Here is a 27,030-nt window from a genome sequence, read left to right on the forward strand (position 1 = left end):
AATTTGAAACCCCCTTTCTTCCTTTCAACTTCTCCTTCCACTTCACTTTTTATCTTCAATTTTGTCCCTTTCTTTTCTCTTCCGCTAATTATAAACTTGGAGGGTCTTTTGACAATTCTACTAATCTAGTACGAAAGAAGGAATAATACTGGATAGGACACTGAGTAGGAGATTAAGTGGGAGACTCAAGTAGGAGAGTAAGTGGGAGATATAGTAGGAAACTAAGTAGGAACCTAAGTGGGAGACTAGGTCAGAGACTAAGTAGGAGATAGTACGAGATGTAGTAGGAGATATAATATAATACCCAAGTACTAGGCGCTACGCTAAAAGGTTCTGTCCTCATGGCCGCTACTCGCCCCCGTACTCTTGCAATGGTTCTCGAGGATTCCATTCTGTAGAACATGACGAGCGACAATTACAATACAGCTATCCGGCCTTAGGTACAGGGTACTTGGAACCTCCACCAGTATCTCGGCTCCGATCTTGACTTTTTCATCATGCTCTCCTCTCTCGCCAGTGTAACCAGAAACGCCAGTCAGTTCAATTATACAGCTGGCGGTACCTTCCAAGACGCGCTGGCCAGGCATCGAATGGCAAAGGGGCTCCCAGCTGTAGCGCTCGATATCGGCGCCGGCAAGGACGTCGGATGTGTGGCATCAGATCAGGGCGTGTATGAGCGCCTGGAGAAAATGGGATACCGGCTGCTAGAAGAACAAGAGATCACGTCCGCCATTGAATCGGCTATTTTCTATCCCTGTCCACAAGTCATGGTCGGACTAAATACCGGTGGCGGTGCTTCTGACTTGAATCTGGTGGCACGAGAATCGCACTTCGGCGCCCTGGGCTTTAATAAATCGGCCAACGGTAGCAACGCTGCATCCAAGGCTAGCGGTGGTGTTGTCAATCTTGCTGGTAAGCTATCCTCTGCTACATCGCTAGAAAAGGCAGCCGGTTAGTGATGCAAGCGCTGGTCAAGAAATTGATGGATATCGGTATCATTCCTGTGGAGTAGGTCATAGCTGCCAACTTGATGGCAGCTTTTGGTATCGATTCTCTTGCTGCTGTCGAGCTGCGCAACATGTTGGCCTTGAAGGCGGAGATTTCGATTTTTGACATCATGCATAGTCCCTCTTTCGGAGTCCTCTGCCACAAGGTCGCGTCGACCAGTGGTTGTGTCGTTGTATCCTGATTGCAGCCTGCATACCAGCGCGAATGAGGATTGAAAATCAATTCCGAGAGCTTAATGAGTGGCATCGAGAGGGCACAAAGAATTAAATCCTTGGGGAAGGAAAGGGGGAAATGCTCTCAGAAGTTCGAGGTTATTCCGATGGCGAAGTCACCTGACAGTCTCCAGCACTCACTTTATATCGCGGCGAAATGTATAACATCTGAATCATTCGGACAGTACAGCAATATTCGAAATTTGCTCCCATGTTTTACGTAGAGTAAGTATCTCAAGCCCCACCGCCAAGACAATGGTGAAACCGCCTAGGCTAAATTCAGCTGGACTACAGATCACCCCGGTACCCAGTGCGCCAGAACGGAAATGTAAATTATATGACAAGACGATAATGTATCATCTCCAGGCCTTGTTCTAAAGATAGAAAAGGGACAACAAATTTCCAGCGCCAGGGTCACATGATGGTGAGGCAGAGGACGAAATTCCATTTTCTGAGCCAAAAACACAACTTGAAGTGCAGCGCCTTTTGAAAATGACTTCCATATCGGTAAGCTTTGGAGGCAACAATTCAGGTAACCAGGTGGGAATCAATTATGGGCCGATATATTTACCCCAAGGTACATTTCATCAGAGGCTACTACCACGCTTGGTCAAATTACCTAACAATCCTATCTTGGCCCAGAGCGACCAGAAACCCCACCTCCCCCTCTATTGAACGTTCCGTTCCGTCGTGATCCGGACTTTGTCGATTGTGGATCTCTGCTTGATCAGATATACGAAAAAGGGACTAAACCGGGGGCTCGGATCGCGCTTGTTGGGCTTGGTGGTGTTGGGTTAGTGGAGATGCTTAGCAGTTGGCCATTGCTCATATATCGAAAGCAAATCTCAACTTGCGATCGAATGCTGCTACCGAATCCGAGAACGATCGCCCGGGACGTGGGTTTTCTGGATCCACGCGAGTAACGTCACCCGTTTCGAACAGAGTTGCCGGGATATTGTCGACCGAGTCAAGATCCCCGGCCGGCAGGACCCAAAGGCACATACTTTCAAACTTCTTCATGACTGGCTACACGATGAGAGAAAAGGAGAGTGGGTCTTGATTTTCGACAATGTGGATGACGATCAATATCTCCATGAAATTCCACCAGCAAAACAGGACGGCCGTGAGAGTGTCTCAAGCTGTGCATCAGAACGACCAATCTGGGCATATTTCCCTGAAAGCTTGAAAGGCTCAATCATTATAACAAGTCGAAGCAGAAAAATGGTATCAAGGATGGTGGAAGTCAACGATATCATCACAGTGGAACCGATGGATGACATCCATGCAGTAGCGCTTTTTGAGAAGAAGCTCGGAGAACTTGCTGCCAAGGAAGAGATCATTCAGCTGACCGCGGCGCTAGACTTTATACCGCTTGCGATTGTCCAAGCAGCAGCCTATATTAAGAAAAGGGCACCACGCCTGTCGGTTCCTCAATATATGGAAGCCTTTCGAGCTAGCTATCATCAGAAAATTAGTCTCCTGGGTTATGAGGGAGAGAACATCCGCAGAGACCGAGATGCCAATAACTCCATTCTTGTCACTTGGCAGATATCATTTGATTATATTAGCAAAACGAGACCATCGGCAGCAGACTTGTTATCTCTCATGAGCTTTTTTGATACACAAGAGATTCCCGAAGCTTTGCTTCAGGAAGTCAAAGAGACGAAAGACAGCATTGGAAGGCTTTATGCCTTCAATGCTGATGATTCAAACGACAGCGGTGGCCAGAATAAGGATGCAAGCGAATCCAGCATGCTCGAGATATTCGAACATGATATATTGGTGTTGAGAGACTACTCAATGATTACCATATGCCCGGATATAACGAACTTTAAGATGCATCGACTGGTACAACTAGCCATGCAGGAGTGGCTAAAGACCAATAAGAATCTTGAAAGGTGTAAAGAAAAATTTATCAGAAATCTTTACCTCAGCTTTCCGAAGGGATTATTCGGAAATTGGCCAATATGCCAGATGCTGTTTTCTCATGTGCAGTGTGCAGTCACACAACAACCACACTCTAAAGCTTCGATAAGCGAATGGGCGTCGCTACTTCACGAAGCAGCAGTATTCGCATGGACCCGGGGGAACTTCGTTGATAGCAGAACAATGGCAGACAAAGCAGCAAAGGCAAGGAATGAATTATTCGGGCTGGAGAATGAGAAGACGATCGATAGCTTCGAAATTCTAGGGTTGGCATACAATCTTGGGGGCCAATGGGAGAAAGCGGAAGAACTCCAGTTACAAGTCTTGAAGATCCGCAGCAAAACATTGGGGCTGCAGCATCCCTCCACTCTCACCAGCATGGTCAACCTAGCAGCAATCTACCACGCTAAGGGACATTGGAAGGAGGCTGAAAATCTTGCGGTACAAGCGATCGTGGCCCGCGAACAATTAGTCGGACTAGGGCACCCTTCTAGTTTGATCGCCAAGAGCAATCTAGCATCAATTTACCGGGATCAAGGACGATGGCAGGAGGCCGAAAGGCTAGGGATGTTTATAATGAGAACCTACAGTCAGATCTTTGGGGCAGGTCATCCGAATACTCTGAGATCTATGACTAACCTGGCAACAACCTACTTAGAACAAGCAAAGTGGAAGGATGCCGAGGAATTGCTGCTGCGGGTGGTGGATATTAGTGAAAAAGTGCTTGGGCAAGAGCATCCCTCCACCCTAACCAGTATTGGAAACCTAGCATCTACCTACTACAGCCAGGGACGATGGAATAAAGCCGAGGATCTCCAATTGAGAGTAATGGATATTCACAAGCAGGCTTCAGGGCCAGAGCATCCCTCCACGCTCACCAGTATGAATAATTTGGCCTCAATCTACCTTGATCAAGCACGATGGAAAGATGCCGAGAAGCTACAGATACAGATCATGGAGAGTCGCAAGCAATCTTTGGGGCCAGACCATCCGGACACTTTAGTCACCATGAACAACTTAGCAATGACATACGAAAACCAGGGACAGTTGAAGGAGGCCGAAAGGCTACAAGTGCGGGTGATGAAGGCCTCCAGTCAGGTGTTTGGGCCAGAGCATCCCAAAACGCTGACCAGCATGGCTAGCTTAGCTTTGATCTACGGGAGTCAGGGCCGATGGAAAGATGCTGAAGAGCTCCAGACCAAGGAGCTCAAATTATGCTCTAAGGTTGTTGGGGAAGAGCATCCCTCCACCCTAACCAGCATTGGCAACCTAGCTTCTACCTACTGCGGCCAGGAACGATGGAAGGAAGCCGAGGAGCTCCAATTGAGGGTGGTGGAAATTCGCAAGCAAGTTCTAGGGCCAGAGCATCCCTCCACGCTCACCAGCATGAGTTACCTAGCATCAAATCTTTGGAACCAGGGACGATGGAAAGAGGCCGAAGAACTAGGAGCGCAGGTAACGGAGATAAGCAAAAGGGTTCTTGGGCCAGATCATCCTGATACTCTCACCAGCATGGCCAACCTTGCTTATACATTGAGGTCATCAGGTCAAGCCAGAGCTTCATCAGCACTAATGGCCGAGTGTGTGCAACTCATGGTTCGAAGGCTAGGCCCTAGTCACCCAGACACGAGAGCTACAATGTCTACTCTAGACGAGTGGCGTGAAATAGATGGTGATACGTCTACCTTATTTACTGAAGTACCGGTTGTGACACCGGGGGATAGGCTCGGAAGAATTCGTGAGAAGGATCTTAGAATGGTTATGAATAATGGAAGGGAGAAATGACAGAAAAAATCTACGGCAAACATGTATGTACCACAGGCGACCCGAAGTTAGGCTGCGTTACAAAGGGGCGTGTTATGCGACAGAATGGGGCAGTATTTCGGTTGCAGAAGATATGGCAGCTATTTCAAGAAAGCAAAGAATTTCTATTTGCGGCGCTGAATTCTAAAAATCCCTTGATAGCACTGCGATGCTAGCAGAAGCCTACTGACTAGAGGGCCGATGTGAAGATGCGGAGCAGCTTTTTGTGCAGGTCATGGTGACGACTAAGACGAAGCTCGGCGTGGACCATCCCTCCACGCTGACGAGCATGGACAACCTGGCTCATACCCTTAGGTCATCGGGACAATACATAGGCGTATTAAAGTTCAACTTCGCGACCGAAAACTAGGCCCTATCCATCTGCTTACTACATCTTCTGCATACTACTTCTTCTGGCAAATTAGCGTGGTGTTCAGCTAGGAACTGATCCATGGATGTTAGATGCTCTTTTGCCCCTTGAAATGGGATACTGTCGGCAGCTGATCTGCTGTCCAGGGGAAGAAAGGGCTACATAGTAGCGTGGAAACAGAAGAAAGGGACAAGATCTGTATTCCGAGAGGTATGGAGGAGAGAAAGAGAGAGAGAGAGAGAGATCTAGCTAAAGACATGCAAGCGCTGACAAACGGAGGGGGTCAACTGACCCGACCCCCTATATTCCAATAGATACATTGGCCGTTACTCTATCTCACATTTACTTATCACCCAATTATATCTCAAGATTGACCAATTCAGCACTGGATCTTGCATCGATCTGGATTTTGGTGTCATCTGGCCTTATTGCAGTAAATTCATGATTGCCACCAGAGTTCACAGTCAATCGGTGTTCGGATACCGGTTCGCCGATCATCTCCAGGATCTCATGGATGCGGTTCCGAACCCCGATCCAACTAACGAAGTGTATGAGACTAACCCCTTGGAAACCCAAACTCGATGTTTCTCCTAACATTGATTAATCATTCAATTTACTTAAACAGTAACCAATAATTCAACTGAACTCCAAATACCTCCACCATGAAGCTCATCGTTGCTGGTGCAACTGGTCTAGTGGGTACGGAGATCATCAGACAGTGCCTACAGATGAAGGAGATCACCCAGGTTATCGCACTGGCTCGGAAACCCGTCCATGTCGAAGACGGAACAGACCCGAAATCTAAGCTCAAGAGTGTCGTGATTCGTGACTATGAGGAGTATCCAGCCGATGTGATGGCTGAGTTCGCCGGGGCTAACGCCTGCATATGGTGAGCGTTAACCACCCTTATTAATTATGAAGAAGTAAGCAAAATAGAAAAAAAGATTGACTCTAATTTCTTTTCAGGACTGTCGCCGTGACACCATTCAGGACGAGCAGCTTTGACTTCGCCGAGGTTAAGCGCGTGTGTCAAGACTGCGCTCTCGCGGGGTTCAAGGCCATGTACAAAGCTGGTCCTGCGAAACCCTTCCGCTTCCTTTACTTCAGTGCCGATGGCACACCTAGAGATCCGACGAAAAAGCCAGCTATCATGGGTAATTATCAAGTCATGCGCGTGAGTTCTTCCCATGGGAGCCTTCTCTATGGACATGTTTATGTTGCGGTGTTAATGAGGACCGACTTCTTAGTGCGAAACAGAGCTCATGGTTCTCAAATTCCCCAATGACTACCCTGGGGTGCAGGTCTGCATCGCTCAGCCCGGAGTGGTCGTCAATTCCACGTCTTTTGGGAGATCGGTTGTGGCCTCGGCGTTCCGTGTCGTCAACACTTTCACGCGCGCAATTCCAAATATCCATCGACAAGAGCTTTCGGCAGCGGTTTTGGATCTGGCCGTAAATGGATTCGATCAGGAGACTGTTAAGAATAATGACCTGGTTCGTCGTGGACAGACAGTGCTGAAACAGAATGGCATGGCCAAGCATTAAACCGATATTTGGTGTGTTGGGTAGATTTGTCTATATAATCTCATTGTAATAACCATAATTCGAATTTTCACTCCTTTATGTATTGGTTTCTGCTCGCAATCTGTTGGATATTAGCAGCTATTCGCTGCTCACTTGACTACATTCTCATACTGGAGATGCCTATATGGAGAGCTACAGCGGCATTGCAATAAAAATTGTAACTCATGATATGTATTCCCCTCATCAGATATTGATTGAGATTTGTTTTGAAAAAGACGAAACGGTCATCTAGGCCATGCTCATTGGCCTTGAAGTACTCGATACAATGACCATTGCATGCTTGCCACGAAAAACAAACCGAAAGCCGACACTACGACCGTCTTGTCGCTCGGCAATCGCGTTTTTTTGACGAGCCCATTCTGGTCCACGACATTGGGGTACCGTCTGGCCTATTCGCGTCCCCCAAAAGCCTTGCGGGTGCCCATCAGTTGCGGGTCATCCGGTGGCCATCGTCAGGTGGGTCATCTAACCTCTCATCCATAAGATCGCCGTATGTCTCGTGAGGGGTGTAGACAGCCTTCTTGGGGCTATCCCTCAAGTCCTTGTCCCTGGTCCTTGCTATCAGGTGGTGACAAAACCAAACCCTAAATATGCATATAGGATCATACTTCCGCTTGAGCTCCCTCAGACGTGCAGTGTTTGATCCGACAAATGAAGCCGGATTGATGCACGATGCACTCCATATTTGCAAGCTCTTCTCATACCCAGAGTCGCCAGGGAGGTATATCTCCGTGTCGGCCAAAGTTCGACGGAGATCATCGAAATATGATACCATTTGGAGGCTTGCGTTTCTTTTCTGTAAGAGACGGTTGTGAGGGATAATTGAGTATACGAAAACTTTATGGCGAGCTTGACAAGCAGTCAGCCATGTCTCTAGGTTCAAATGATACTTCATTCGCATGGAGCGGGGGAAAGACGCGGACGGACCGGTATTCAACATCAGACCACATTCCACGTCAATTTATCATGATTCCGGCAATTCATTATAATTCCAAGCCCACTGCTGCCTAGGAGCTGGAGGAACTTTTACTCCAATAATAGTCCGAATGGTGTGGTTGGTAGTTGAATCCAATGTGTTCTTCAAGTCTCCAAGTATAAAACGGCATTCGGGTACCGTTCCTACCGCTACCAGGTAAGCGGGTCAACCATTTATAATTACTGTAATGTCCAGGGTTTTGACAGGAACTTTACTCAAGGACTTTTCTCGGATCCTTGTCTGTAGTGAGGGGAATTGCATAAATTTGTACACTACTAGTAAGATTCCAAGGACCGTAAGATATAAAGGTGCTTGTACATGTTTGGGCGTTGGTCATTGTCATTTGAGTCTCTGAAAATTAATGCTATGAAGTGACTGCAATCTTTCAATTATTGCTGAACTTTATAAATGATCTTAGCCTAAGCGCTTGAAGGCCGAGTCACCATGTGGGTCATTGAATGATTTACATCACTGAATAGTGTTTTAAGAATCTAAATATCCTATAACATTCTGTGAATGAAGAATATGCCCCAATGCCAACGTATCCATAACATATATGAAGTAAATACTATACTATATAGACTATGCTATAGTGTTTGGGGTAACTTAAGATAGAAAGTTCGAAGTAAGTCGGGTCGAAATTCTTCCGGTTCGGAGACATTCGTGACATTTGTCTCCTCGACCAACATTGATTTAAGTCTATCAATAATCAAGGGTTACAAGAATTGAAATTTGAAGGCTCAATTCTTGTATAAATATTGTAAATTTCCCGAACAGTTTCTCTACAACCCTTCAATTCAATCAATCTTCGAGATTCCCCACCTCCCAAAATATACAATCAACAACCTTGGAACATTGCTTCATTCAGGAATTGTTAGCAATATTTGAATCATGAAATTCCTTCCTAGACCATCACTACATCCCGACCTCACCGAAGCACACAACCAGCTTCCCAGAAACGATGAGATCAGCACTCCCGAACAAATCGCGAACCGCCGCAAAGCCCTCGACTTTACACTGGAGTATGCCCTCCACGGAAGAGAACATATTATTTTCCACGAAGAAAAAGAATTCCAAGGTCCAACCCAAACCCTAAAAGCCTCAATTTTCCGCCCAAAGCAACCCAAGCAATCCAACTCCCCAGGCATCCTCTTTATCCATCCCGGCGGCCACATATCCGGAAGCCGCTTCCTAGGCATCGACAGCGCCCTAGACTGGGTAGAAGAATTCGGCGCCACCCTGATCTCCGCTGATTATCGTTTTGCGCCCGAACATCCCCAGCCAGCGCAAGTTGAAGATAGCTATGCAGCTCTGGAGTGGATGAGCGAGCAAAGCCAGGAGCTCGGGTTCGATCGTAATCGCATCATTGTATGTGGTGGCTCGGCTGGAGGGAATCTTGCTGCCGGGGTGGTTCTGTTAGCTCGTGATAGATCGGGGCCACGGATTCTTGGGCAATTGTTGATTTATCCTTGGTTGGATGATAGTAATGCTACTCATTCGATGATGCAGTTTGGAGATTTGGCTCCGTGGACGAGGTCGAATAGTGTTGATGCGTGTAATTATGCTTTGGGGGTGGGGAGGGAGTTTGCGACTATTTATACTGTTCCGTCGCGTGCGAGTGCGAAGGATCTTGAAGGTTTGCCGTCCACGTGGATTGATGTTGGGGATGCTGATGTGTTTCGGGATGAGTGTGTGGAACATGCTTCTAAGTTGTGGACAGCGGGTATCTCGACTGAGTTGCATGTTTGGCCGGGATGCTGGCATGGGTTTGATACTTTTGCGCCGAATGTTCCAGTTAGTCGTCGGGCAAGATTGGCACGAAGTGAATGGGTGCGCAATTTGATCCTCTCGTAAGTAATTTTAGAACATCAATTTATTGAAGCACTTGTATAATTGAATTTCAATATTTTTGGTTTCAATGAGCCCACGTACAGCTATCTACTGTATTCCATGAAAATGTCACTATAATTGAATACAGAGCCGGGAGATGTATAGGTTTCACTCGTACCCAAGGATGGCGAAATACATGGGACTGGGATCTTGAAGGGAATAAAATGATTTGGCGACCTACTCAGACAATATATACACGGCATGTCTCCGTCGATGGCGTCCCATGAGCTGCCACACGGATTGGTACTAAAAAGGAAAAAGAAGCAGTGGATGGGTTACGTTAAACAGTCTTTTCAATTGCGACCCTCCAAGAAACCCGACACGAAGTTGCGCGGTAGTCGTGCGCCTGGGTCTTCTTCGGCGCGGAAGTATTTCATAACGTGAGACAGCTGCTTCCAGTAGTTGAGGGTTTCCTAGATAAATGTTAGTATATCGTTCAGTGAGAATGATTTGGCAGCTAGAGATTTGACAGTGGAGATTCAAGCTTGGAAGACAAAGGCCATGTGCTGCCACTCGAATAACTCTCCATAATTGAGTCCTTAGCTCCTTTGGTGTTGTGACTGACCTGGAACTCGGCGTGGCTCTGGTAGAGCAGAACATCAATGACGTTCAGCTGGCTGACGTAGCGGTGCTTCTCGAACTCCTGGCGAATCTTGGTACGGATAGCGGACACAGGCATGTTCAAAGAGTACATGGTCTGGATTTCGGGGGACTATGATTAATCAAGCGTGTTAGCTTATATCCGACATAAAGTTGTGCTGACCATTATCCCGCAACCATTGGTCAAGGCGTGGGTCTGGTATCTGGGGTAAACTTACGGCGCGCAACCACTCCCGGTAAGACTTGAGGACTCGGAACTTCGCATCGCTCAAGTTAAGGGCTGTTTAAAGCTAATTAGCACTCCGGACTCGTTCGAAGGGTTCAATTGCAGGAGGCCGCTCGCGGGCGATCGGAACTGCTCGGGGAGATCGACCAAGGAAGGACACATACAGGAACGCGTCCGCTGCGCAAGGAAGGTAGGGTTGATGGTCATGGTTGTAGAAATGTCGGTGTCCCCTCAATCCAAAGAGAGTACAATCTCTGACGGCGAAAGAGAGAATGGGTGTCGCTGGTGAGCTCTAGTGGGACGGAGGTTTCGTAGTCGAGAGTTGGGTGGTGGCCCGGGTTTCTCACCGCCTTCCCCTTCTAAAATTTTCCTAACAATTTTTTGGATTCGAAGATTGAACGGCCAGTTTCAATCCCAGTTTTCTTTTTTGTTAAGCACTTGCACTTTGAATTGTTGATTTCTTACAGGATTTCAATTTCGCGTGAACGTGCTAACTTCGGAGCCTTCCCCGAATTTCTGATTTCCAATCCACTCGACGCTATCGACTTCGGCGCATTTTAACCTCAGTCAACTATTCCTCCGAACTCCCTCACGACACCTAAAATGGCGCCTACCAAAGGCTCGTCGAAGGGTGGCTCCTCAGGTGGTGCCAAGGGCTCTAAGCCGTCTCTGTCGTCCGCCTCGCGTGTGAGCAAGTCCAGCAAGAAGAATGTCAAGCGTCCCCCGCCAAAGGAAGTCAAGTCCAAGGCGCGCACCGAGAAGGAGAACCTGCAGAAGAAGAAGAAGCGAGTCTACACAGAGGCTGAGCTCAATCTGCCCAAGTTAAATACGATCACACCGGTTGGTGTTGTAAAGCCCAAGGGCAAGAAGAAGGGAAAGACCTTTGTCGATGATGCGGTACGCCATTCCCTCTCACCCTTCTCCAGGTATCCATACTGACAATGCTTTACAGGAGGGTATGATGACGATTCTTGCTATGGTTAACGCTGAGAAGGAAGGACAAATCGAGTCCAAGATGATGAAGGCACGTCAACTGGAGCAGATTCGGGACGCCAGACAAAAGGAGATGGAGGCTCGGCAGGCAGTGAAGAGCAAGAAGTTGGAGGCCGTCAAGGATTCTATTCGCAACGCGAAGAAGGGCAAGGGTGGTGAGGAGAAGTCGAGTGAAGCTTCGACATCCAAGGGCGCGAAGTCATCCAAGCCCAAGCGGAAAAGTGTTTCTTTTGCTTAAACATGTTGTCTATACCATTATGTACCTAGACTGGGCTCGGCGTTTGTATGGGGGTTTATCTTGACGTCTGTCATATCCAAAATATTGTGAATAGCGTTGATCATATTTCAGGACTTTCTCCGAAGATTGATGAATTCATGACAATCTCATGGATTAACCGATTGTTTCAATGTTCCCAAACAAGATCTATATCAATTTGTTCTATGGCCAATATAAACTAAATTTATGCGTGAATTGTATCATGATGGTCGTATATAACGCTACATCTGCATATCAAGGTATTTGTGCGGTTTACGCCGACATCTTCATGTCGAGCCTGCGGCGTAGAACGTTGTAGTCGGGCTTTGGCGCGAGGTCTGCATCTTTGCCAGGGCCGGGGTGGCTAGCAATTAGGCCGGGCAACTTCTCCGGGTTTTCAACCACACCGGGAATTTGATGGTCAATCTCTTTGGCCATCTTGTTCAAGAAATTGTTCACCTAGCAAATCATCAGCATGGATGTAAAATTATTTCTAGTATATCAACTTACTGGCTTCACAAACCACCGATCTCCACCAAGCTCAAACCATCCTAGATGGCCACCCCAAGAGGTGGTCACCATGACGCCATAGGGTGTTTGGGTCATTTCTTGGAATGGCAGTGCCTCGCGCGATGCAATCTATTTGTCGTTAGTAGATAATGGCATAGAAGATACGATTCATAACTTACAGGGTCATCCTCTGCCTGAACGCACATGAATGGAATGCGAATGTTCAACATCATATCAGTGGATGCAGCGTCACGATAATATGCGCCCTCGGTGGGGTAGCCCCAGGTCGGACATTGCAAGGCACTGTATGGAATAAGAAAATGGATATCAAATAATCGAGGTATACTCTTACCGGTCAAACTCATGCAAATAGGTAGTCTTTCTCACAGCATCGATATCAACACGAGGATTGTGAACAATTTGATCAACGTGTCTAACAAAACATTAGTTGGCTAATCATTTGATTTCAGGTCGACACTCACCGTTCAAAGAGCGCTTTCATGCTCGTTCCCATGGTCTTGCTGTACACTTCCCGTCCGATCCAGGTCTGCAGCAGCGTGGCCGAACTGATATCCAAGTTCCAGGGGCTCGCACAGAGCACAGCTGCCTTGATTTCACAAGTATCACCTTCCTCTCCCAGATACTATGAGGTATTAGTAAAAGAAAGACCCCTAGGGACCACATTGCGGTAGGTACATACATTGGCAAGAATGTTAGCCCCGAGTGAGAAGCCGATCGCATAAAGTGGGCGGTTGGGGAACGTCTTTCGCAGCCATTTCACAGACTGGCGGACATCCCAGGTTGCCCTCGCATTGTAGAGGACACCTGTGCTGATCTTGGATTGGGCGCAACCTCTCGCGTTCACCACACAAGCCTCCCACGAGCCGTCTTCCGTTAGGGGAGACAGGACATGTCGCAGATACAGTTCATGGGAGCCACCGCTCAGACCATGCAAAACCACAAGCATCGGTTTGGAGTCGTTGGATGGAAGATCGGCGAATTCCGCCTGGGGATAGAAAGAAGTCCGAGGCGGTAGACCAGACGGCTGGGTATACTTCCTCTCCTGGTCGGTCAGCTCCCCCTCGGGAGGCATATCATACGGCTTTACGACAAAATCGATCGCATATTGACCCGATAGCATGGGGGTGTCGGACTCGAACATCTTCCGCTTATAGTACACGGGGACATTATCATGTTTATACACGGTCCAGCCGGTTTGCAGGTGGCCGTTGAACAGAAACGGGTTGAGATGGCAAGTGTCGGGAGTTGCGCTGCGGCAGATGTCCACGAGGGACGTCTGTTCTTTGCCTGATTTGCCATGCTTTGTCAAGAGAAGTTTATTGTCCTTGGCGTGATAGAAGGAGATCCGACCGCTCGGGCGAACCCATGACAAAAGTCCCATCGCTAATAACCCCGATATTAGGACGGTTAGAGGGAATGATATAAGAAGCGCTGATGTGAATTCGGACATGAATCAAAGATGCAAAAATGAAAAAATCGAGCGGGAAATCCAGAATTAAGAAGACGCTATGCAAGTTGATCTATGCGGAACTAGAATTTTTTCCCTTCATTTCCTCTAGATGAATATGCGCCTGGAACCTGATAAGGAACCTCGGCTGAGAAATCCAATGCACATGTCATGTGATATGTGATGAATGAGTCAGCGGCGTACTCCCGATCTGGTAAGGTGCATAGATTATGCACAACACGCATAGATCGGCAATCTTCAGGGTATGAATTCAAACAGATAGACAGGAAAGAGCAGCAGGTCACTGAGATTGGAGAGAAGCAGTTGATTCCACTCTGAGATCTGAAAGCAATTATGCGATGTCTTTGATAACCTTGGAAGGTTGTAAACAGTAAGTGTGCTTTTGCGTTTTGCTGGGATATACCAACTTTGATGTTAACTATTTTAATGTTTTATGACAGGAGGCTATCGGAAAGCTTAATATCTCATTGAAAGTTATCTTATTAGGTTTTATTTGTTTAATAACATTCTCTCATGAACTGTTAAAATGTTCAAGTTCTGAATTTTAGTATGGGTAGAATAAAAGCGGTCAGTTGATCACCAGCAAATTGTGGGAAAATTAGAATTAAAGATTATATTCTATATTGATTGGCAATTAAATTGCACTGTACAGTACATAAGAGAATATATCGTAACCAACGAGTGCGATGCAGATCGAAGATCCGATTGAATTTGCACTGTTTGCTTATTTCCTAATTAGGATAGGCTCACATGATCTAAGTATTCACGAGGACTTGAAACGTCATTATAGATAAGAGACGAACTTTCGTAAAAGACTGTAATCTGATAGGATCCTGTGATGAACGCCGCTGACAGATTTGATTTTCTTGTGACGTTGAGCCCGATACCAGCACCAAAGTTGAGGGCCGGAAACGCCAAGTTAGACGGCAAAACACTTCCGCATGCGGCGACACTCCAGGAGTTTGCGGCAAACTCGTGGACTTGAAACCCCTGGACAACAACATAATAGAACTTATTCCGGCTTGGTTAATCCAGGAACAAAATAACTAGAATAAATAGGGAGAAAAAATCGAGGGGAAGGGGCCCCGGCGAGGCTGCATCGAGATCATGAACAGTTGATCGGCCGCAGCCCTATAACTGGCCTGTATGTAATACTGATAACATTGGTCCGCAACTTCAAGTTCTTTGTAGTCCCATGGTCGGTGCCGTTTCCGTACAACTTTACCACTCACGCTTCTTTTTAAGGTCAAGCGATCCACCTTTTTCTTATTCTTCTTTTCTACTTGCATTTTTAACTCGTCACACGATACATGTCATCTTCACTCCAATATGGTAGTTCAGCATTCATGTACCCCGTCGACCCCCCCATATTCAACTGTATAATCATTTACCACTCTCATGCGGCCTGATCTATAAAGCGATCCAAAGGCTTTGTCTTGTCTGAAGGCTTCTAAGGCATTTAAATATTCATGGCGTCAAATTTGTCGTCCTCTGGTATACCAGAACGCTTACTACGGGCAACGAACAAGTTCAAAATGGTCATGAAAATGAAATCTTGGCCAGCAACTCGCGCAAGGAAGCAGAAAGAGGAATCAGGCCCCTCTTATTTGATGGAATTGCCCACCGAGCTACTACTGGAGATTATTTCGCATCTGACTCTAATCCCGGAGGCCGCTTTTGCCTTGACCTGCAAACGCATGTTCACCATCTCCGGAGAAATTCTGTTTTCAAAATCTTTACGGTTTACTCGGGACTTTGCGCCTCTGTTCCATCACTACCGGAATGGTCACAACTTTGTTACTCCACGCTGGCAGTTTATGACCTTACTGGAGGATTCCCGGTGGCGACTATGCTCCAAGTGCCTGAAGCTGCACCCCCGATCCGCGTTTTCATCCCGGGAACTACGACTCAAACCCGATGCCCGTACATGCAACTTGGGCGAGCTAGCGGGTATTGTCGATCTGTGTCCGTGCAAAAAGTTGACATTCCGCGACAAGCTGGACCTCACAGATAATCTGCGAGTACGACAGACCGCCCTGAGCGCCCTGGGAACACAATTTGGAAGCACGGTCCCGGAACGATACTGCTGGCACACATGTACTGAGCAGTATGGTCCCACGGAGCTCAAGGTTTCTCTGTTCCCCGAACTTAACGAGGAGAATCAACTGGTTGTCCGTACAGAGTACCAGCTCACCACCGAGTCGGGCCAGGTGGGCAAGGAAGAATATATGACCCCTCGATTCGGTTGCGCTCATCGATCCGTCGACCTCTGGGTCTCAAGTGTTTATCAAACTACCATCTGTCGACTCTTTGACACAGTCTGCACCTCCTGTCGAAGGATCTCGGTCTGCGCTACCTGCAATACCACACTCAAGTGTCATCGAAAACAGTCGTTTCAAATAGACACATCCGGCAGGGTCACTTATTCCTTCCAAACTGAAAGGTGCTTGGGAGGCACTGGATCACAGCCCGATTCAATCTGGGCTGCCCAGAGGATTCATCCAGCCGAACCCTCCATCAGCGTGGAGAATTGTAATGAGCTCTGTCCCTGGACAGTGCGAGAGCACCCCCCTCTCAACTTCACGCCAAGCATAGACGAAGAAGTACTCTCACCAGGCAGTGATGAGCGACCAATCGACTCATTATATTCATCAATTCGCATGCTATGAAGCATTTTTGGTGGCGTTAGCGACATGGAGCATCGGGATTCAGGATATTGGGGCTTTGTTTTTGATTTTTGGTTTTTGGTTCTTCAATTATTTATCATAGCGTGGCAATGATTATTTGGAACTCAGGATATATTTACCCCTCATTTTTCAGGGAGATAGAAGTCAATATTAGAGTTGATAACCTTACCGCGGAGCATTTAACGTAAGGTTTGATATCGCAACGCTTATCAGCTGACCGCCATGAGTTTCTCCGCCCCGACGTCCGCGTCAATGACCTTCATCCCGCGCGTTTGATAAAACGAACAGCTTCACTTGGTGACAGCGCATATCGGGGCGATGAGCTTCCCACCACCCAATTCCGGTCAATACCCGTACATCCCTCATCCGCAGTATCAACCCGGTCACGCATCCCCACAGCAGTTGCTATACAACAATGTTGCGGCCCCTTCGCCGCCTCAATATAATAGCTATGGAAAGCCGCCGCCCTATCCAGGCATGATGCCCTATCCTTCCGCGTATCATCAGTATCTGCAGCAAAATCAGCCACAACAGCACATGCAGCCGCAGTTGCAGCAATCCCCTCTCATCCATCAGCAACATCAACTCCCGCCTCAATCCCAGCAGATCACTCAGCCGCATCACCAGCAATCCCCTCGTCCTCGGCCGCAGCAGCCCTTGCTTCCTCATACTCAACCGCAATCCCCTCTTATCTCTCATGCGCAACATCAGTCTACTCTTCCACGACCGCAGCAGCAACAGCCTTACATCCAGCCTCACCAATCCCCAACACTTCAGCAATCACGACAACTGCAATCTCCACGACAGCCACAACAGTCTTATCCTCAGGCGCATCAATCCCCAATCCTCCAACAGCCTCGGCAAGTACAATCTCCACGACAGCAGCAGCCTTATATCCAGCCACATCAATCTCCTGTCCTCCAACGGCCTCAACAAATTCAATCTCCTCGCCCGAGGCCATCGGAGCCCCCGGTTCAATTACCCCAGCGGCAGCAGAGTATGTCACGCCCGGCTCCTGTAAAGCCAACACCTGTGCAACAATCTCCCGTGCAGAAACCCCGTGTAGAGCAACACCAAGTGCAGCAGACAGCACAACAGCCGCAGGCGCAGCAGAAACAGGTGCAGCAATCTCATGTGCAGAAACCTCGATCTTTGCCACCCAGTGAACCTGAGCACCAGTTCGTCAATCCAGCCAATTTATTTGTCGAGCCACCTCTCCCTACTGCCCCTCGGTCTTGGTATTCATCATCGAAATTCGTTGATCCAAGCGCCCTCACGACTTCCACGCCCAACGATTCAACTTCGATTCCTCTACCCCCAACTTCTTTGCCATCTCTATCCCAGGCGCCACTAGCTCAAAATGCACCAGTTGCTAAGAGCGTCCCGCCAGCAAGTCCCCGGAATGATCTGAAACCCCTCCAAGGGCAGTCCAGCTTCCAAGTTCAATCACAGCCGGTCAAGGTTGAGCCACGACCCCCACCCCCGCCTTCTCCCAAAGTAAAGGTTGAGAAAGTGAAGGCTGAAAAGCGTCTATCTGCTCAAAAGCTACCACCCGCTCCAAAGCCGCCATCAATGCCAAAGGTGTCGGCTCCATCCGAACAAACTTCTCTAAAACCTACCCCCTCGCCTGCCGTGCCTGAGGTCCCGCAAGTAATGATTCCAGCAATTTCCCCAGACTTCCAAGCGAACACACAAACGCAGCAGTCCCAAAAGGCTCTGCAACAGAAAAAACAGCTCTCTCAGAAAGTCGCGGATAAAGCAATGAAGTCTTCCAAACCCCCAGTTGACTATCAGGTCCTGTTGTTGTCGCTGGCTGATGAATATCTTAATGCCGCTCATGAGCATGGGACACAAACCGCGCTGTTATCTAACCCAGCGGATGTTGAGGAGTATTACAAGCTGGTCTCTACCGGGCTTGGGTGTTTAGAAGCTGTGTTGAAGGTAAGTGTATCTTCGTATTCGTCTGTTAATCTGACAACACTGACTGTTGACAGAACTGGAGATTGGCACCTCGCAAAGAAGCTCTTGTACGGCTTCGCTATGCGCGTACGTTGTTTGAGGAAACAGAAAATGATATTGAGGCGGAGACTGCTCTGAGTAAAGGCATTGATCTTTGTGAGCGGGTAAGTTGCCATCCCATGCTAGACTTGCAAATTGCTGACTTTTGCAGAACCGCATGCTGGACTTGAAGTACAGTATGCAGCATCTTTTGGCTCGCATGCTTCACAAGACCAACCCTAAAGCTTCCCTCAAAGCTGTCGATGGCATGATTCAAGATGTCGAGGCGTAAGTCAACCCACGGCATGCATTCAGATCCCGTATTAACGTACACAGATACCGACATGCGGCCTGGGAGTATGCATTCCGATTCCTTCGGGTTTCGTTGTCACTGTCCTCCCCATCCCACCAAGACTCTGTTCAGGCTCTCCAACACCTGAATAAGATTGCAACCATGGCCGGCCGCAATGGGGACAAGGCTGTCTCGGCGATGGCAGCTGTTATCGAAGCTCTGGCCCATCTGCAACAAGGGGCAAGCTCTGATTCTATTGAGCAGGCACAACGTGCGGTGGCCGTAGCACGGAGCCATCAGCTGAATGACGAGCTCCGTCATATTCCTCAACTCGTCACATTGATCCAGATGGTCGATATTTGTTGCAGCATTCTTGAATATGACGTCAATCAGTCCTCTCAAAAACTGAAAATTATGCAATCCTTGGTGGATGAGACACTGAATAATTCCAACTGGCGCACTGATGGATCATTCTCTGTTCCATTAAATGGCAAGTCTGCTGGGCCATCTTCTATTGATACAGGCGACATTCTCCAGGTTGAGAGTGGGACCCTACTTTTGAGCTTCAATTGGCTTCCTCAACATGATCTCTACGCATTGTCTTATTTCCTCAGTTCAATCACCTTGAGTGCGAAAAATTCTTATGATGGCCGCAAGGCGGAAAAATATCTCGATGAAGGGCTTCGAATGATTCAAGGTACGTGAACGCATTCGAAACACTGTCTTGCCTTGCATTTTGATGACTAACCTTCTTCCAGCATCTTTCACCACTCCGCAAGAAATCCCAGAGTCGATGGTGAATGCAGCACGACGTGTCGAATGGCGCCGATCTCTTTACTGCAATTTTCTCTTACAACGTGTATTCCTAGCCTGCTCCCGAACCGACTGGGACATGGCTAGTCAGTCCCTCAAAGACCTACGACAGGTAGTTCAAGAGATCGGGCCCAATATCCCCCAGCCTATAGAGTGTTTGATGGAATACGCTGCTGGCACTATTGCTCAGGCCACCGGAGATCTCGCTGATGCCTTACGCATCTTCCAATCGCCCCTCCTGTCACTCTCGTCTTCGGCTAGCAAGACCACACGCAATGACCCTTGCCGCGATACACGTATTCTGGCCGCACTCAACACCGTTCTTCTCATTCGCGACCCTGCGCACCCGTCACACTCACATCTTTCCACTGTGATGACTACCCTTGAATCATTCTGTACCAGTAGTCCGAACAAGTACATTCAAGCGGCCTATTTTCTAGTCTGCGCCACTGTTCAAACAGAGTCGACCATCCAGACTAAGCAATACCTCCAGCAGGCACTGCAGTCTGCAACGGCTATCAGCAACAGTCAAATCACCTGCATGACTCTGACTTTCATGAGCTGGAAGTACTTCCGCGGCGTGGTTGGCGAACAAGCTGAGAAGAGTGCACGTGCTGGTCGCGCCATGGCCAAGAGGGCAAATGACCGCCTGTGGGCCAGTGTCACTGATGAGATGTTGGCCGATACTCTTGAGCGGCAGGGCAAAAGTGATGAAGCTCGTGGTGTACGTGAAGAAGGTCAGCGACTTATCATGAGTCTACCACCGGGCTTGAAACGACCCGCTTGAATTGGTGCTTTGACCATTACTTCGGACGCCACTGCGTCATCCATGATGATCTTCATTTCTTGTTTAACTTATATTTATGATTTCCCTGGAAAGGGACTTGCCGTTGTTGTTTATGATACCATTCCATGAATTATGGAGAAGGCGTTTCTATTCCTGGGTTCTATTCCGGCGTGAATGCATAGCGTATGAGTTGGTTGCTTGCATCGATTTAATAAATAGCTCAGGGAATCCATGGCAGATATATCCCAAAACAAAATTTATAACGTCTTCCAAGTACCTACTGATACTGCAGTATCAAATGTGCAAATTGTCACACCCAGAACGTCGTTGGTCTCCCCAAACATTATCATGTCTATATAGAAGCCTAGGTAGTGGAAGTGGGTGAGAAAGAATCGTAAATAGAATCCGTCTAGTCGCCACGGACTCCTGGTTTGGTCATTTCACTGCACCACGCTGCCTATAAGACAGGCAAAAACCCCAGCATCCTTGCTAATATACAACTCCCTGGTATAATTGAAACCATCAAAATAGCGCGAGGCACCGAATGCAACCCACTCGCATCAGGGATAGAAAACATTAAAAGAAAAGATAAATGAAAAAGCAACCCCATCGAACGCCACGCCCTTAATACGCCAGAAAACAATTGTGAAACCCGGAACTCGAAACTAGATTATTCCGGTCTTCAGTCTCTGCTCCAACCCACAAAAAGATAAGATTAAAAGACCTCGAATGATGCCCGCGAAAAAAGAAAGAAAAAAGTCATTTTCGCAAGACTGATCCATGGATCAAAAAAAAGTGAACCGGAATGGAGAGGAAAGGAAAGATGAAGGTCGATTAACCAAGACCAGCCCAGACTCCGCGAATCCGGCGCGCAAGCTGAATATCCTTCTGCATAATTGTGACCCGCTTCGCGTGCAGTGCGCAAAGATTGGTATCCTCAAATAAATGCACCAGGAAAGCTTCAGCAGCTTCCTGTAGTGCCTGGATAGCCTGTGATTGCCAGCGCAAGGTGGCACCCACGTCTGCGGGGAGGAGGTCGAGTGCGACTTCGCGGACCAGACGCGCGAATGGGAGCTTAGCGATAAGTAGGTCGAATGAGCGTTGGTAGCGGCGGATTTCCTTTAATGCGACGGTGCCGGGCTTGTATCGGCGACGACGGCCTGTGGGTGTGGGATCACCGGCTGGGAAATGTAAGTCTTATGTTTGCATGGGAATTGATTCACATCAAGGGAGGCGGAGGTGGAGTAAGTTTTTGATTGTTGGCAACGTACGTTGGACATTTGATGTTCGCTTTGCTTTGGACTTTTGCACTCCTTTGCTGGCTGTTGGCTTGCGCGATGTGCTTGGTGATGCTTCGGCTGGTTCGGTTGCAGCTGCGGCTGCAACTTTGCGAGGTCTACCAGGACTTCTGGGAGCAATTTGTTTGCTTGATTTGGGTGGCATTGTGGGGTTTGTGTTGATGTGCTTGCAGAGGATTGGATTTTTTAGCGGGGTGAATTTGGTGGTTTGAGTGATTGACCTCTCCCGATGAGGGCACGCGTCGAGGAATGAGGGTCCCTTGCAGGGGTATGGTGATCGAGAATATGGGAGAGATCAATTAGGGTATCCCACTCGAATCAATAATGTTACAAAAGTAGACAGGAAAAAGAAAGGAAAAAAGAGAAGAGAAAAGCCCGACAAATCGTGATTGTTGAAGGGGGCTGGGAATCAATTATGTCTTAATTAGTCTTAGCTTCTCCGCGAGAGAGGAACGTGACTGGAAAGTTCAACGCGCCCGCGTCACCAGTCACGTGTATTCGATAAGCTCTATCAATTCAACTCTGATGTATCCATTGTTTCCAACCTTCTACTTGTCCTCTTAACCTGTTGAACCCTCCCCATACATTCGACATGGCTGCACTGTGGGAGAATAACGGGCAGATGGGCCAGTTTCCATTGGAGCAGTGGTTTTATGAGATGCCACCTGTGACCCGATGGTGGACAGTTGCCACGGTGGCAACCTCAGTTCTCGTGCAGTGTCACATCGTCAGCCCATTCCAGCTGTTCTACAGCTTCCGCGCCGTCTATGTTAAATCACAGTACTGGCGTCTCCTAACAACATTCCTCTACTTTGGTCCCCTCAATCTCGACCTCTTGTTTCACATATTCTTCCTCCAACGATACTCCCGCCTACTGGAGGAATCCTCCGGTCGCTCCCCGGCGCATTTCGCCTGGCTCATGTTCTATGCCATGTCCTCGCATCTGATCATCTCACCTTTTCTGTCGCTGCCATTCTTAGGTACCGCTCTATCTTCGAGTCTGGTCTACATCTGGGCCCGTCGCAACCCTGAGACCCGCCTTAGCTTTTTGGGTCTGCTGGTCTTTACCGCTCCTTACCTCCCGTGGGTCCTTATGGCTTTCAGTCTGATCGTACATCGCATTGTCCCCAAGGATGAGATCTGTGGCATTGTGGTGGGCCATGTATGGTACTTCTTCAATGATGTCTATCCAACATTGCATGGTGGCCACCGGCCTCTTGATCCGCCCATGTGGTGGCGTCGACTCTTTGAGCAAGGCGCAGACCGGCCGACCGACGCGACGAATGTGAATCATGAGTTTGCCGCGGCGGCGGCGCCTGAGGTGCGATGAATCACTATCCAGGATTCTGTATGAGCTCAATGGAAAATCAAATTGGGGTAGATGACGTTTCACGTGCAAGGGATACGGGCGGTATACCTGCACCATTGGTGGTTACTAGGAGATTAAACGGATTCACCATTGGTAATTATGGTGATCTGTAGAATGGAGCAAGGGCCGGGCCCTGCAGTTTGTTCCCGGTGAGTGCTCGGAGACACGGTCATCGAGTGGTAGGACGAAGTTGGTATATGCCATGGCATATATGAAGATCCATATCTCGCAGGTTTGTCGAGGTGGATAGAGGCTTGCATCATTCATTAGCGTTACATTGCGATAGATACCCGATCTGTTTACTGGATTCAAATGAATGAATCTTTGCGTTATAAGGCGAAATAATTTGGGCTCCCTTGCTGAGTGCCTTCCCATTTCGGTTGCTTCTTTCCCTACAGATATATGGAGTAATAGCTCACAGCCCCCCGCCCCAAGATACGCATTGATACATGGGTATTCCGTACAGATCGGCCCCTCCCCGTCTGTGCTGAAGATACCGAGAGATAGTGTTAATCCACCGCCACAGGTCCATTTTAGGCCGCTCATTAGTCCTAGAATAGTATCCATGCAGTAGAATCTGCCGAGCCAGGCTGAACAGGGTCTTGACTAGTGCTTACACAGATTTGACGTGGTAAAAACAGGTTCGGTATCTGTACTGCGTTCTCTATACAGTGTATCGCAAGATTGTGGCTTCCAAAGAAAGAAACGCGCGTGGCTGATCAATGATTAGCATCTGTAGAGCTGGGGCCCGTGTAATATTGCGAGCCGGCACGTCATAGCATTCAAAAATGCCGATCGCATTATGTTTTAAGCGAACCGAATCTGCAGTTTACGTAGAGAACGGGTAAATAATTATTTCTCTTCCGTCACTACCCATTCTCTCTCATCGGTAAGCGGACACGGATTTTCCGTAGTCCGATCAGACCCAAGTGGATAGTGTTTCGTTATCTTGTCCAGGGAAAAATAAAAATAAAAAGATAGGGAGCAAAATGCTTCTGACTGGAGCGAACGGGCGAATGGGCGAAACGTGGACAAAGTGGCGCAGGGACATGTGGGCTTTTGGAGTTTGTGTCTGCCTGGGGCAGTCTGTTTCAGCGTACCAGAACGTTGCTGTTCAGGGCTAGTTGGGGAGTTTGGGGGGGTTTTGGGGGTGGGCTGTGGGGACTATTAACGACCATCCTTAGTTAGTTTAGTGGGAGTGGGGCTTTGGTATGGAGCCACTTACGACGTTTGACTTAGCCACGTAGTTGGGTTGGTTAATTTCCTTTGGTTTGGAGTTCGGTTCTCCCCAGAAAAGTTATTGAATACGAATACGTTTTGCAGGAAGTTTTCTCTGATTAGTTTAGTTTAGTTTAGCTCGGTATTTCCTTTACGTTTCTGTTTCTATACGCTAGTCCAACTAGTTTGAATCCTTTCCCCCGCAACCATATGCGAATAGGGACGTGCTTTCAGGGGCTATGAACATGATAGATTGATTATTGTCCCGTCGGCGTATAACTTTAAAAGGATAGGTTTGGGGTCTACTTGGATTTGACGCAATTTCCACGTATAGTATCAGGAGAGGTGAGTAAAGTATGGTTTGGTTTAGGCTGCTCTATTATACTTGGTAAGCCTCGGCATCCGATACGGTACGGACCAGAATAACTTTGAACCAGATAAGAAGATCGAATGGAGTTTCCTTTTCGCACAGGCAACAAGTTTAAACAGAGTTTAGACCCACTAGAAAAACATGTGTAATTCAGGAGAAATAACCAGCGAGTTAAGAGTTAGGTTATCGTCAAACTCGCCCCCACCGGTACAGAGACTCCACCAATCCAGGTACTGTAAAGCTTAACGCGCGGCGAAAATGGAAAATACACGGTAATTTAATACCACCAGCCACAGACAAACTTCGCCCCCTTTCTGTACTTACAATGTTTCCCCTGGTACACACGTTTGCCCTCAGCATTTCCCTATTCAACACTCTCTTAAACTTTGAATTTCCCCACTCCCGTCACTCCTTATTCCCTTTATCTTCTCTAAACCACGCTCCAGACTTTTCCCTTGAAATCTTTCAACCTCTCAATTGTCGAACCCAAAGTTCATGACCTACTACTAACAGTCCTCTCGAACCTTCTCTTGCCAACGGCGCATTAGGATTCTCTCTGGCTCTACTCTCTTCACAGCCTCGGAGCTCCTACCGCTTGATACGGCTACGACCTTTTTTAACGACCTCAAAATCTTGCAACTGATTGTTTATCGCCTCTGTACACCCTGCTAGTCGGCTGCATCCCGTCTTCACTCCTTTCATAATGCGGCGCGGACTCTTGATCTTTATTTTGGTCAACCTCCTCATCTTATCATTTCTCATTCGAAGCGTTTCAACACTGTTGGCGCTGTTAGTCGAAGATGCCTCTGCAGACGCCATTCATCGTTCGGAATTGCCGTCGCCTAATTCAAGTCTGATTGAAACACGCCCTCAGATCATTCCTAAGATCATTCACCAGACCTACATAAATGAGTCCATCCCCTTGGTCTGGCAGGAGGCTCAGCAGAGTTGTATTGACTTGCACCCTGACTACGAGTATATCGTACGTTGCTCAGCAATTGACCTAGAGAAAGGAGATACTAAATATGCTTCCAGCTCTGGACCAACGAGAAGTCGCGCGATTTCATTGCTGCTGAATACCCCTGGTTCTTGGCTACTTTCGACGGCTACAAGTACCCCATACAGCGCGCAGACTCCATTCGGTACTTCGTTCTGGCGCACTATGGTGGCACATATATCGATTTAGACGACGTACGTATCTCCAAATTTTCCATACGGGCTCAATGGCTAAACTTGAACTAGGGTTGCAACCGTCGCCTCGATCCCCTACTCGCCTATCCGGCCTGGGTGCGTCGCACAGTACCCACCGGTATCTCCAACGACGCCATGGGCTCCGTTCCCCAACACCCCTTCTTCCTCCGTACCATCGAGTTGTTGCAACAGTATGACCGCAGCTGGCTGCTCCCCTACATCACGGTCATGTACACGACCGGCCCACTGTTCTTGTCGGTGATCTGGAAGGAGTACATGGCAGATAAGCCCAGCGAGGCAGGTCGTGTGCGCATTCTGATGCAGGATGAATACAACCGCTTCTCTTGGAGCTTCTTCACCCACCACACTGGAAACAGCTGGCACGGCAAGGATGCGCGTCTGATCTTCTGGGTATGTGATTCGAGTGACTCCTGACGAAAATATAGCTAACGGAAATAGATGGGTCAACACTGGGTTTTCCTGACCTTCATGGGATTCGCCGTCGCTGGCATAGTCGGAATCTGTCTCTGGTGGACATACGGTCGTGTGGCGCTCTTAGGAGCCCAGTACCGTTACCGCTACACCAAGGTGCCCTCGATCATCAGCTCCCGTCTCTCCTCTTCGCCCACCCGGCGTGCGCGACGCATGATGCCCACCCTCCTCCGACGGGTCAGTTTCAAGGAAGACGAAGAATCGGCCGGCGTCACCGAGACCTCATACGAGCTCGGACGTCGTGACGACTAAAGTTTTCCGACTTGGATATTTTCTTTTGTATTTGTTGTATCGATACGGCCTTGAACACGATCTGCATCAGCATTTATTGTACACCTTTTTTTCCATTTTTCGTTTGAGAGCGCATGCATGGTGATCTCAATTCCGTGGCGGGAACCGGGGTTGACGCTTTCACCTGGAGCACATTTGGGTCTTTTTTTTTATTTATTGCTGGAGATGGGCGACTGTCTCTCCCGCTTGCTCTGGGCTTCTTTTGTCCCTTATTTACCTTACAATTTGTAAACACTTTTTAAATTATAATTCGTGGGAGACCTGGAATATTTCTGATATTTGCATGGATCTGATATCTTCGATAATGAATATGAATGGCCCTAGGTCTTCCATTTATACGGTGAAACAGAAAAAAAAAATTTAGATCTTGTTGGATTGAATC

General features: G+C 48.0%; 12 protein-coding genes across 12 annotated transcripts; 8 read left to right on the plus strand and 4 right to left on the minus strand.

Annotated features, from left to right (window-relative positions):
• Positions 1 to 497: 497 nt before the first annotated feature.
• On the plus strand, positions 498 to 4,931 carry N7520_009185 (tetratricopeptide repeat protein; the record flags this gene model as incomplete). The annotated part of the gene is made up of 3 exons (XM_057143119.1): positions 498 to 951; positions 1,863 to 2,013; positions 2,060 to 4,931. The coding sequence occupies 3 exons, from the start codon at positions 498 to 500 to the stop codon at positions 4,929 to 4,931; spliced, it is 3,477 nt and encodes a 1,158-aa protein (XP_056992407.1).
• Positions 4,932 to 5,981: 1,050 nt separating this feature from the next.
• N7520_009186 (uncharacterized protein) lies at positions 5,982 to 6,863 on the plus strand (the record flags this gene model as incomplete). The annotated part of the gene is made up of 3 exons (XM_057143120.1): positions 5,982 to 6,208; positions 6,286 to 6,493; positions 6,567 to 6,863. The coding sequence occupies 3 exons, from the start codon at positions 5,982 to 5,984 to the stop codon at positions 6,861 to 6,863; spliced, it is 732 nt and encodes a 243-aa protein (XP_056992408.1).
• Positions 6,864 to 7,326: 463 nt separating this feature from the next.
• Positions 7,327 to 7,677, minus strand: N7520_009187 (uncharacterized protein; the record flags this gene model as incomplete). Its single annotated transcript, XM_057143121.1, has 2 exons — positions 7,327 to 7,450; positions 7,511 to 7,677. 2 exons carry the CDS (start codon positions 7,675 to 7,677, stop codon positions 7,327 to 7,329), a joined length of 291 nt encoding a protein of 96 aa, XP_056992409.1.
• A 1,092-nt stretch (positions 7,678 to 8,769) lies between these two features.
• Positions 8,770 to 9,732, plus strand: N7520_009188 (alpha/beta hydrolase; the record flags this gene model as incomplete). Its single annotated transcript, XM_057143122.1, has 1 exon — positions 8,770 to 9,732. One exon carries the CDS (start codon positions 8,770 to 8,772, stop codon positions 9,730 to 9,732), a length of 963 nt encoding a protein of 320 aa, XP_056992410.1.
• A 329-nt stretch (positions 9,733 to 10,061) lies between these two features.
• Positions 10,062 to 10,801, minus strand: N7520_009189 (NADH dehydrogenase [ubiquinone] 1 alpha subcomplex subunit 6; the record flags this gene model as incomplete). The annotated part of the gene is made up of 4 exons (XM_057143123.1): positions 10,062 to 10,181; positions 10,334 to 10,480; positions 10,587 to 10,648; positions 10,759 to 10,801. 4 exons carry the CDS (start codon positions 10,799 to 10,801, stop codon positions 10,062 to 10,064), a joined length of 372 nt encoding a protein of 123 aa, XP_056992411.1.
• A 396-nt stretch (positions 10,802 to 11,197) lies between these two features.
• Positions 11,198 to 11,825, plus strand: loc1 (the record flags this gene model as incomplete). Its single annotated transcript, XM_057143124.1, has 2 exons — positions 11,198 to 11,491; positions 11,547 to 11,825. 2 exons carry the CDS (start codon positions 11,198 to 11,200, stop codon positions 11,823 to 11,825), a joined length of 573 nt encoding a protein of 190 aa, XP_056992412.1.
• Positions 11,826 to 12,116: 291 nt separating this feature from the next.
• On the minus strand, positions 12,117 to 13,824 carry N7520_009191 (putative hydrolase, alpha/beta fold family; the record flags this gene model as incomplete). The annotated part of the gene is made up of 6 exons (XM_057143125.1): positions 12,117 to 12,302; positions 12,354 to 12,482; positions 12,533 to 12,656; positions 12,706 to 12,786; positions 12,836 to 12,996; positions 13,054 to 13,824. 6 exons carry the CDS (start codon positions 13,822 to 13,824, stop codon positions 12,117 to 12,119), a joined length of 1,452 nt encoding a protein of 483 aa, XP_056992413.1.
• A 1,553-nt stretch (positions 13,825 to 15,377) lies between these two features.
• On the plus strand, positions 15,378 to 16,511 carry N7520_009192 (uncharacterized protein; the record flags this gene model as incomplete). The annotated part of the gene is made up of 1 exon (XM_057143126.1): positions 15,378 to 16,511. One exon carries the CDS (start codon positions 15,378 to 15,380, stop codon positions 16,509 to 16,511), a length of 1,134 nt encoding a protein of 377 aa, XP_056992414.1.
• Positions 16,512 to 17,226: 715 nt separating this feature from the next.
• N7520_009193 (uncharacterized protein) lies at positions 17,227 to 20,419 on the plus strand (the record flags this gene model as incomplete). Its single annotated transcript, XM_057143127.1, has 6 exons — positions 17,227 to 17,526; positions 17,583 to 18,470; positions 18,524 to 18,652; positions 18,700 to 18,815; positions 18,864 to 19,516; positions 19,578 to 20,419. 6 exons carry the CDS (start codon positions 17,227 to 17,229, stop codon positions 20,417 to 20,419), a joined length of 2,928 nt encoding a protein of 975 aa, XP_056992415.1.
• An 834-nt stretch (positions 20,420 to 21,253) lies between these two features.
• Positions 21,254 to 21,862, minus strand: N7520_009194 (histone H3 family protein; the record flags this gene model as incomplete). The annotated part of the gene is made up of 2 exons (XM_057143128.1): positions 21,254 to 21,600; positions 21,691 to 21,862. The coding sequence occupies 2 exons, from the start codon at positions 21,860 to 21,862 to the stop codon at positions 21,254 to 21,256; spliced, it is 519 nt and encodes a 172-aa protein (XP_056992416.1).
• Positions 21,863 to 22,309: 447 nt separating this feature from the next.
• On the plus strand, positions 22,310 to 23,047 carry derA (putative ER-associated proteolytic system protein Der1; the record flags this gene model as incomplete). Its single annotated transcript, XM_057143129.1, has 1 exon — positions 22,310 to 23,047. One exon carries the CDS (start codon positions 22,310 to 22,312, stop codon positions 23,045 to 23,047), a length of 738 nt encoding a protein of 245 aa, XP_056992417.1.
• A 2,330-nt stretch (positions 23,048 to 25,377) lies between these two features.
• Positions 25,378 to 26,609, plus strand: N7520_009196 (glycosyltransferase family 32 protein; the record flags this gene model as incomplete). The annotated part of the gene is made up of 4 exons (XM_057143130.1): positions 25,378 to 25,656; positions 25,710 to 25,865; positions 25,917 to 26,276; positions 26,325 to 26,609. The coding sequence occupies 4 exons, from the start codon at positions 25,378 to 25,380 to the stop codon at positions 26,607 to 26,609; spliced, it is 1,080 nt and encodes a 359-aa protein (XP_056992418.1).
• Positions 26,610 to 27,030: the final 421 nt, after the last annotated feature.

The sequence above is a fragment of the Penicillium odoratum genome, assembly GCF_028828045.1.
Source record: "Penicillium odoratum strain IBT 22623 chromosome Unknown utg000006l_segment0_segment0, whole genome shotgun sequence".
NCBI classification, from domain to species: domain Eukaryota; kingdom Fungi; phylum Ascomycota; class Eurotiomycetes; order Eurotiales; family Aspergillaceae; genus Penicillium; species Penicillium odoratum.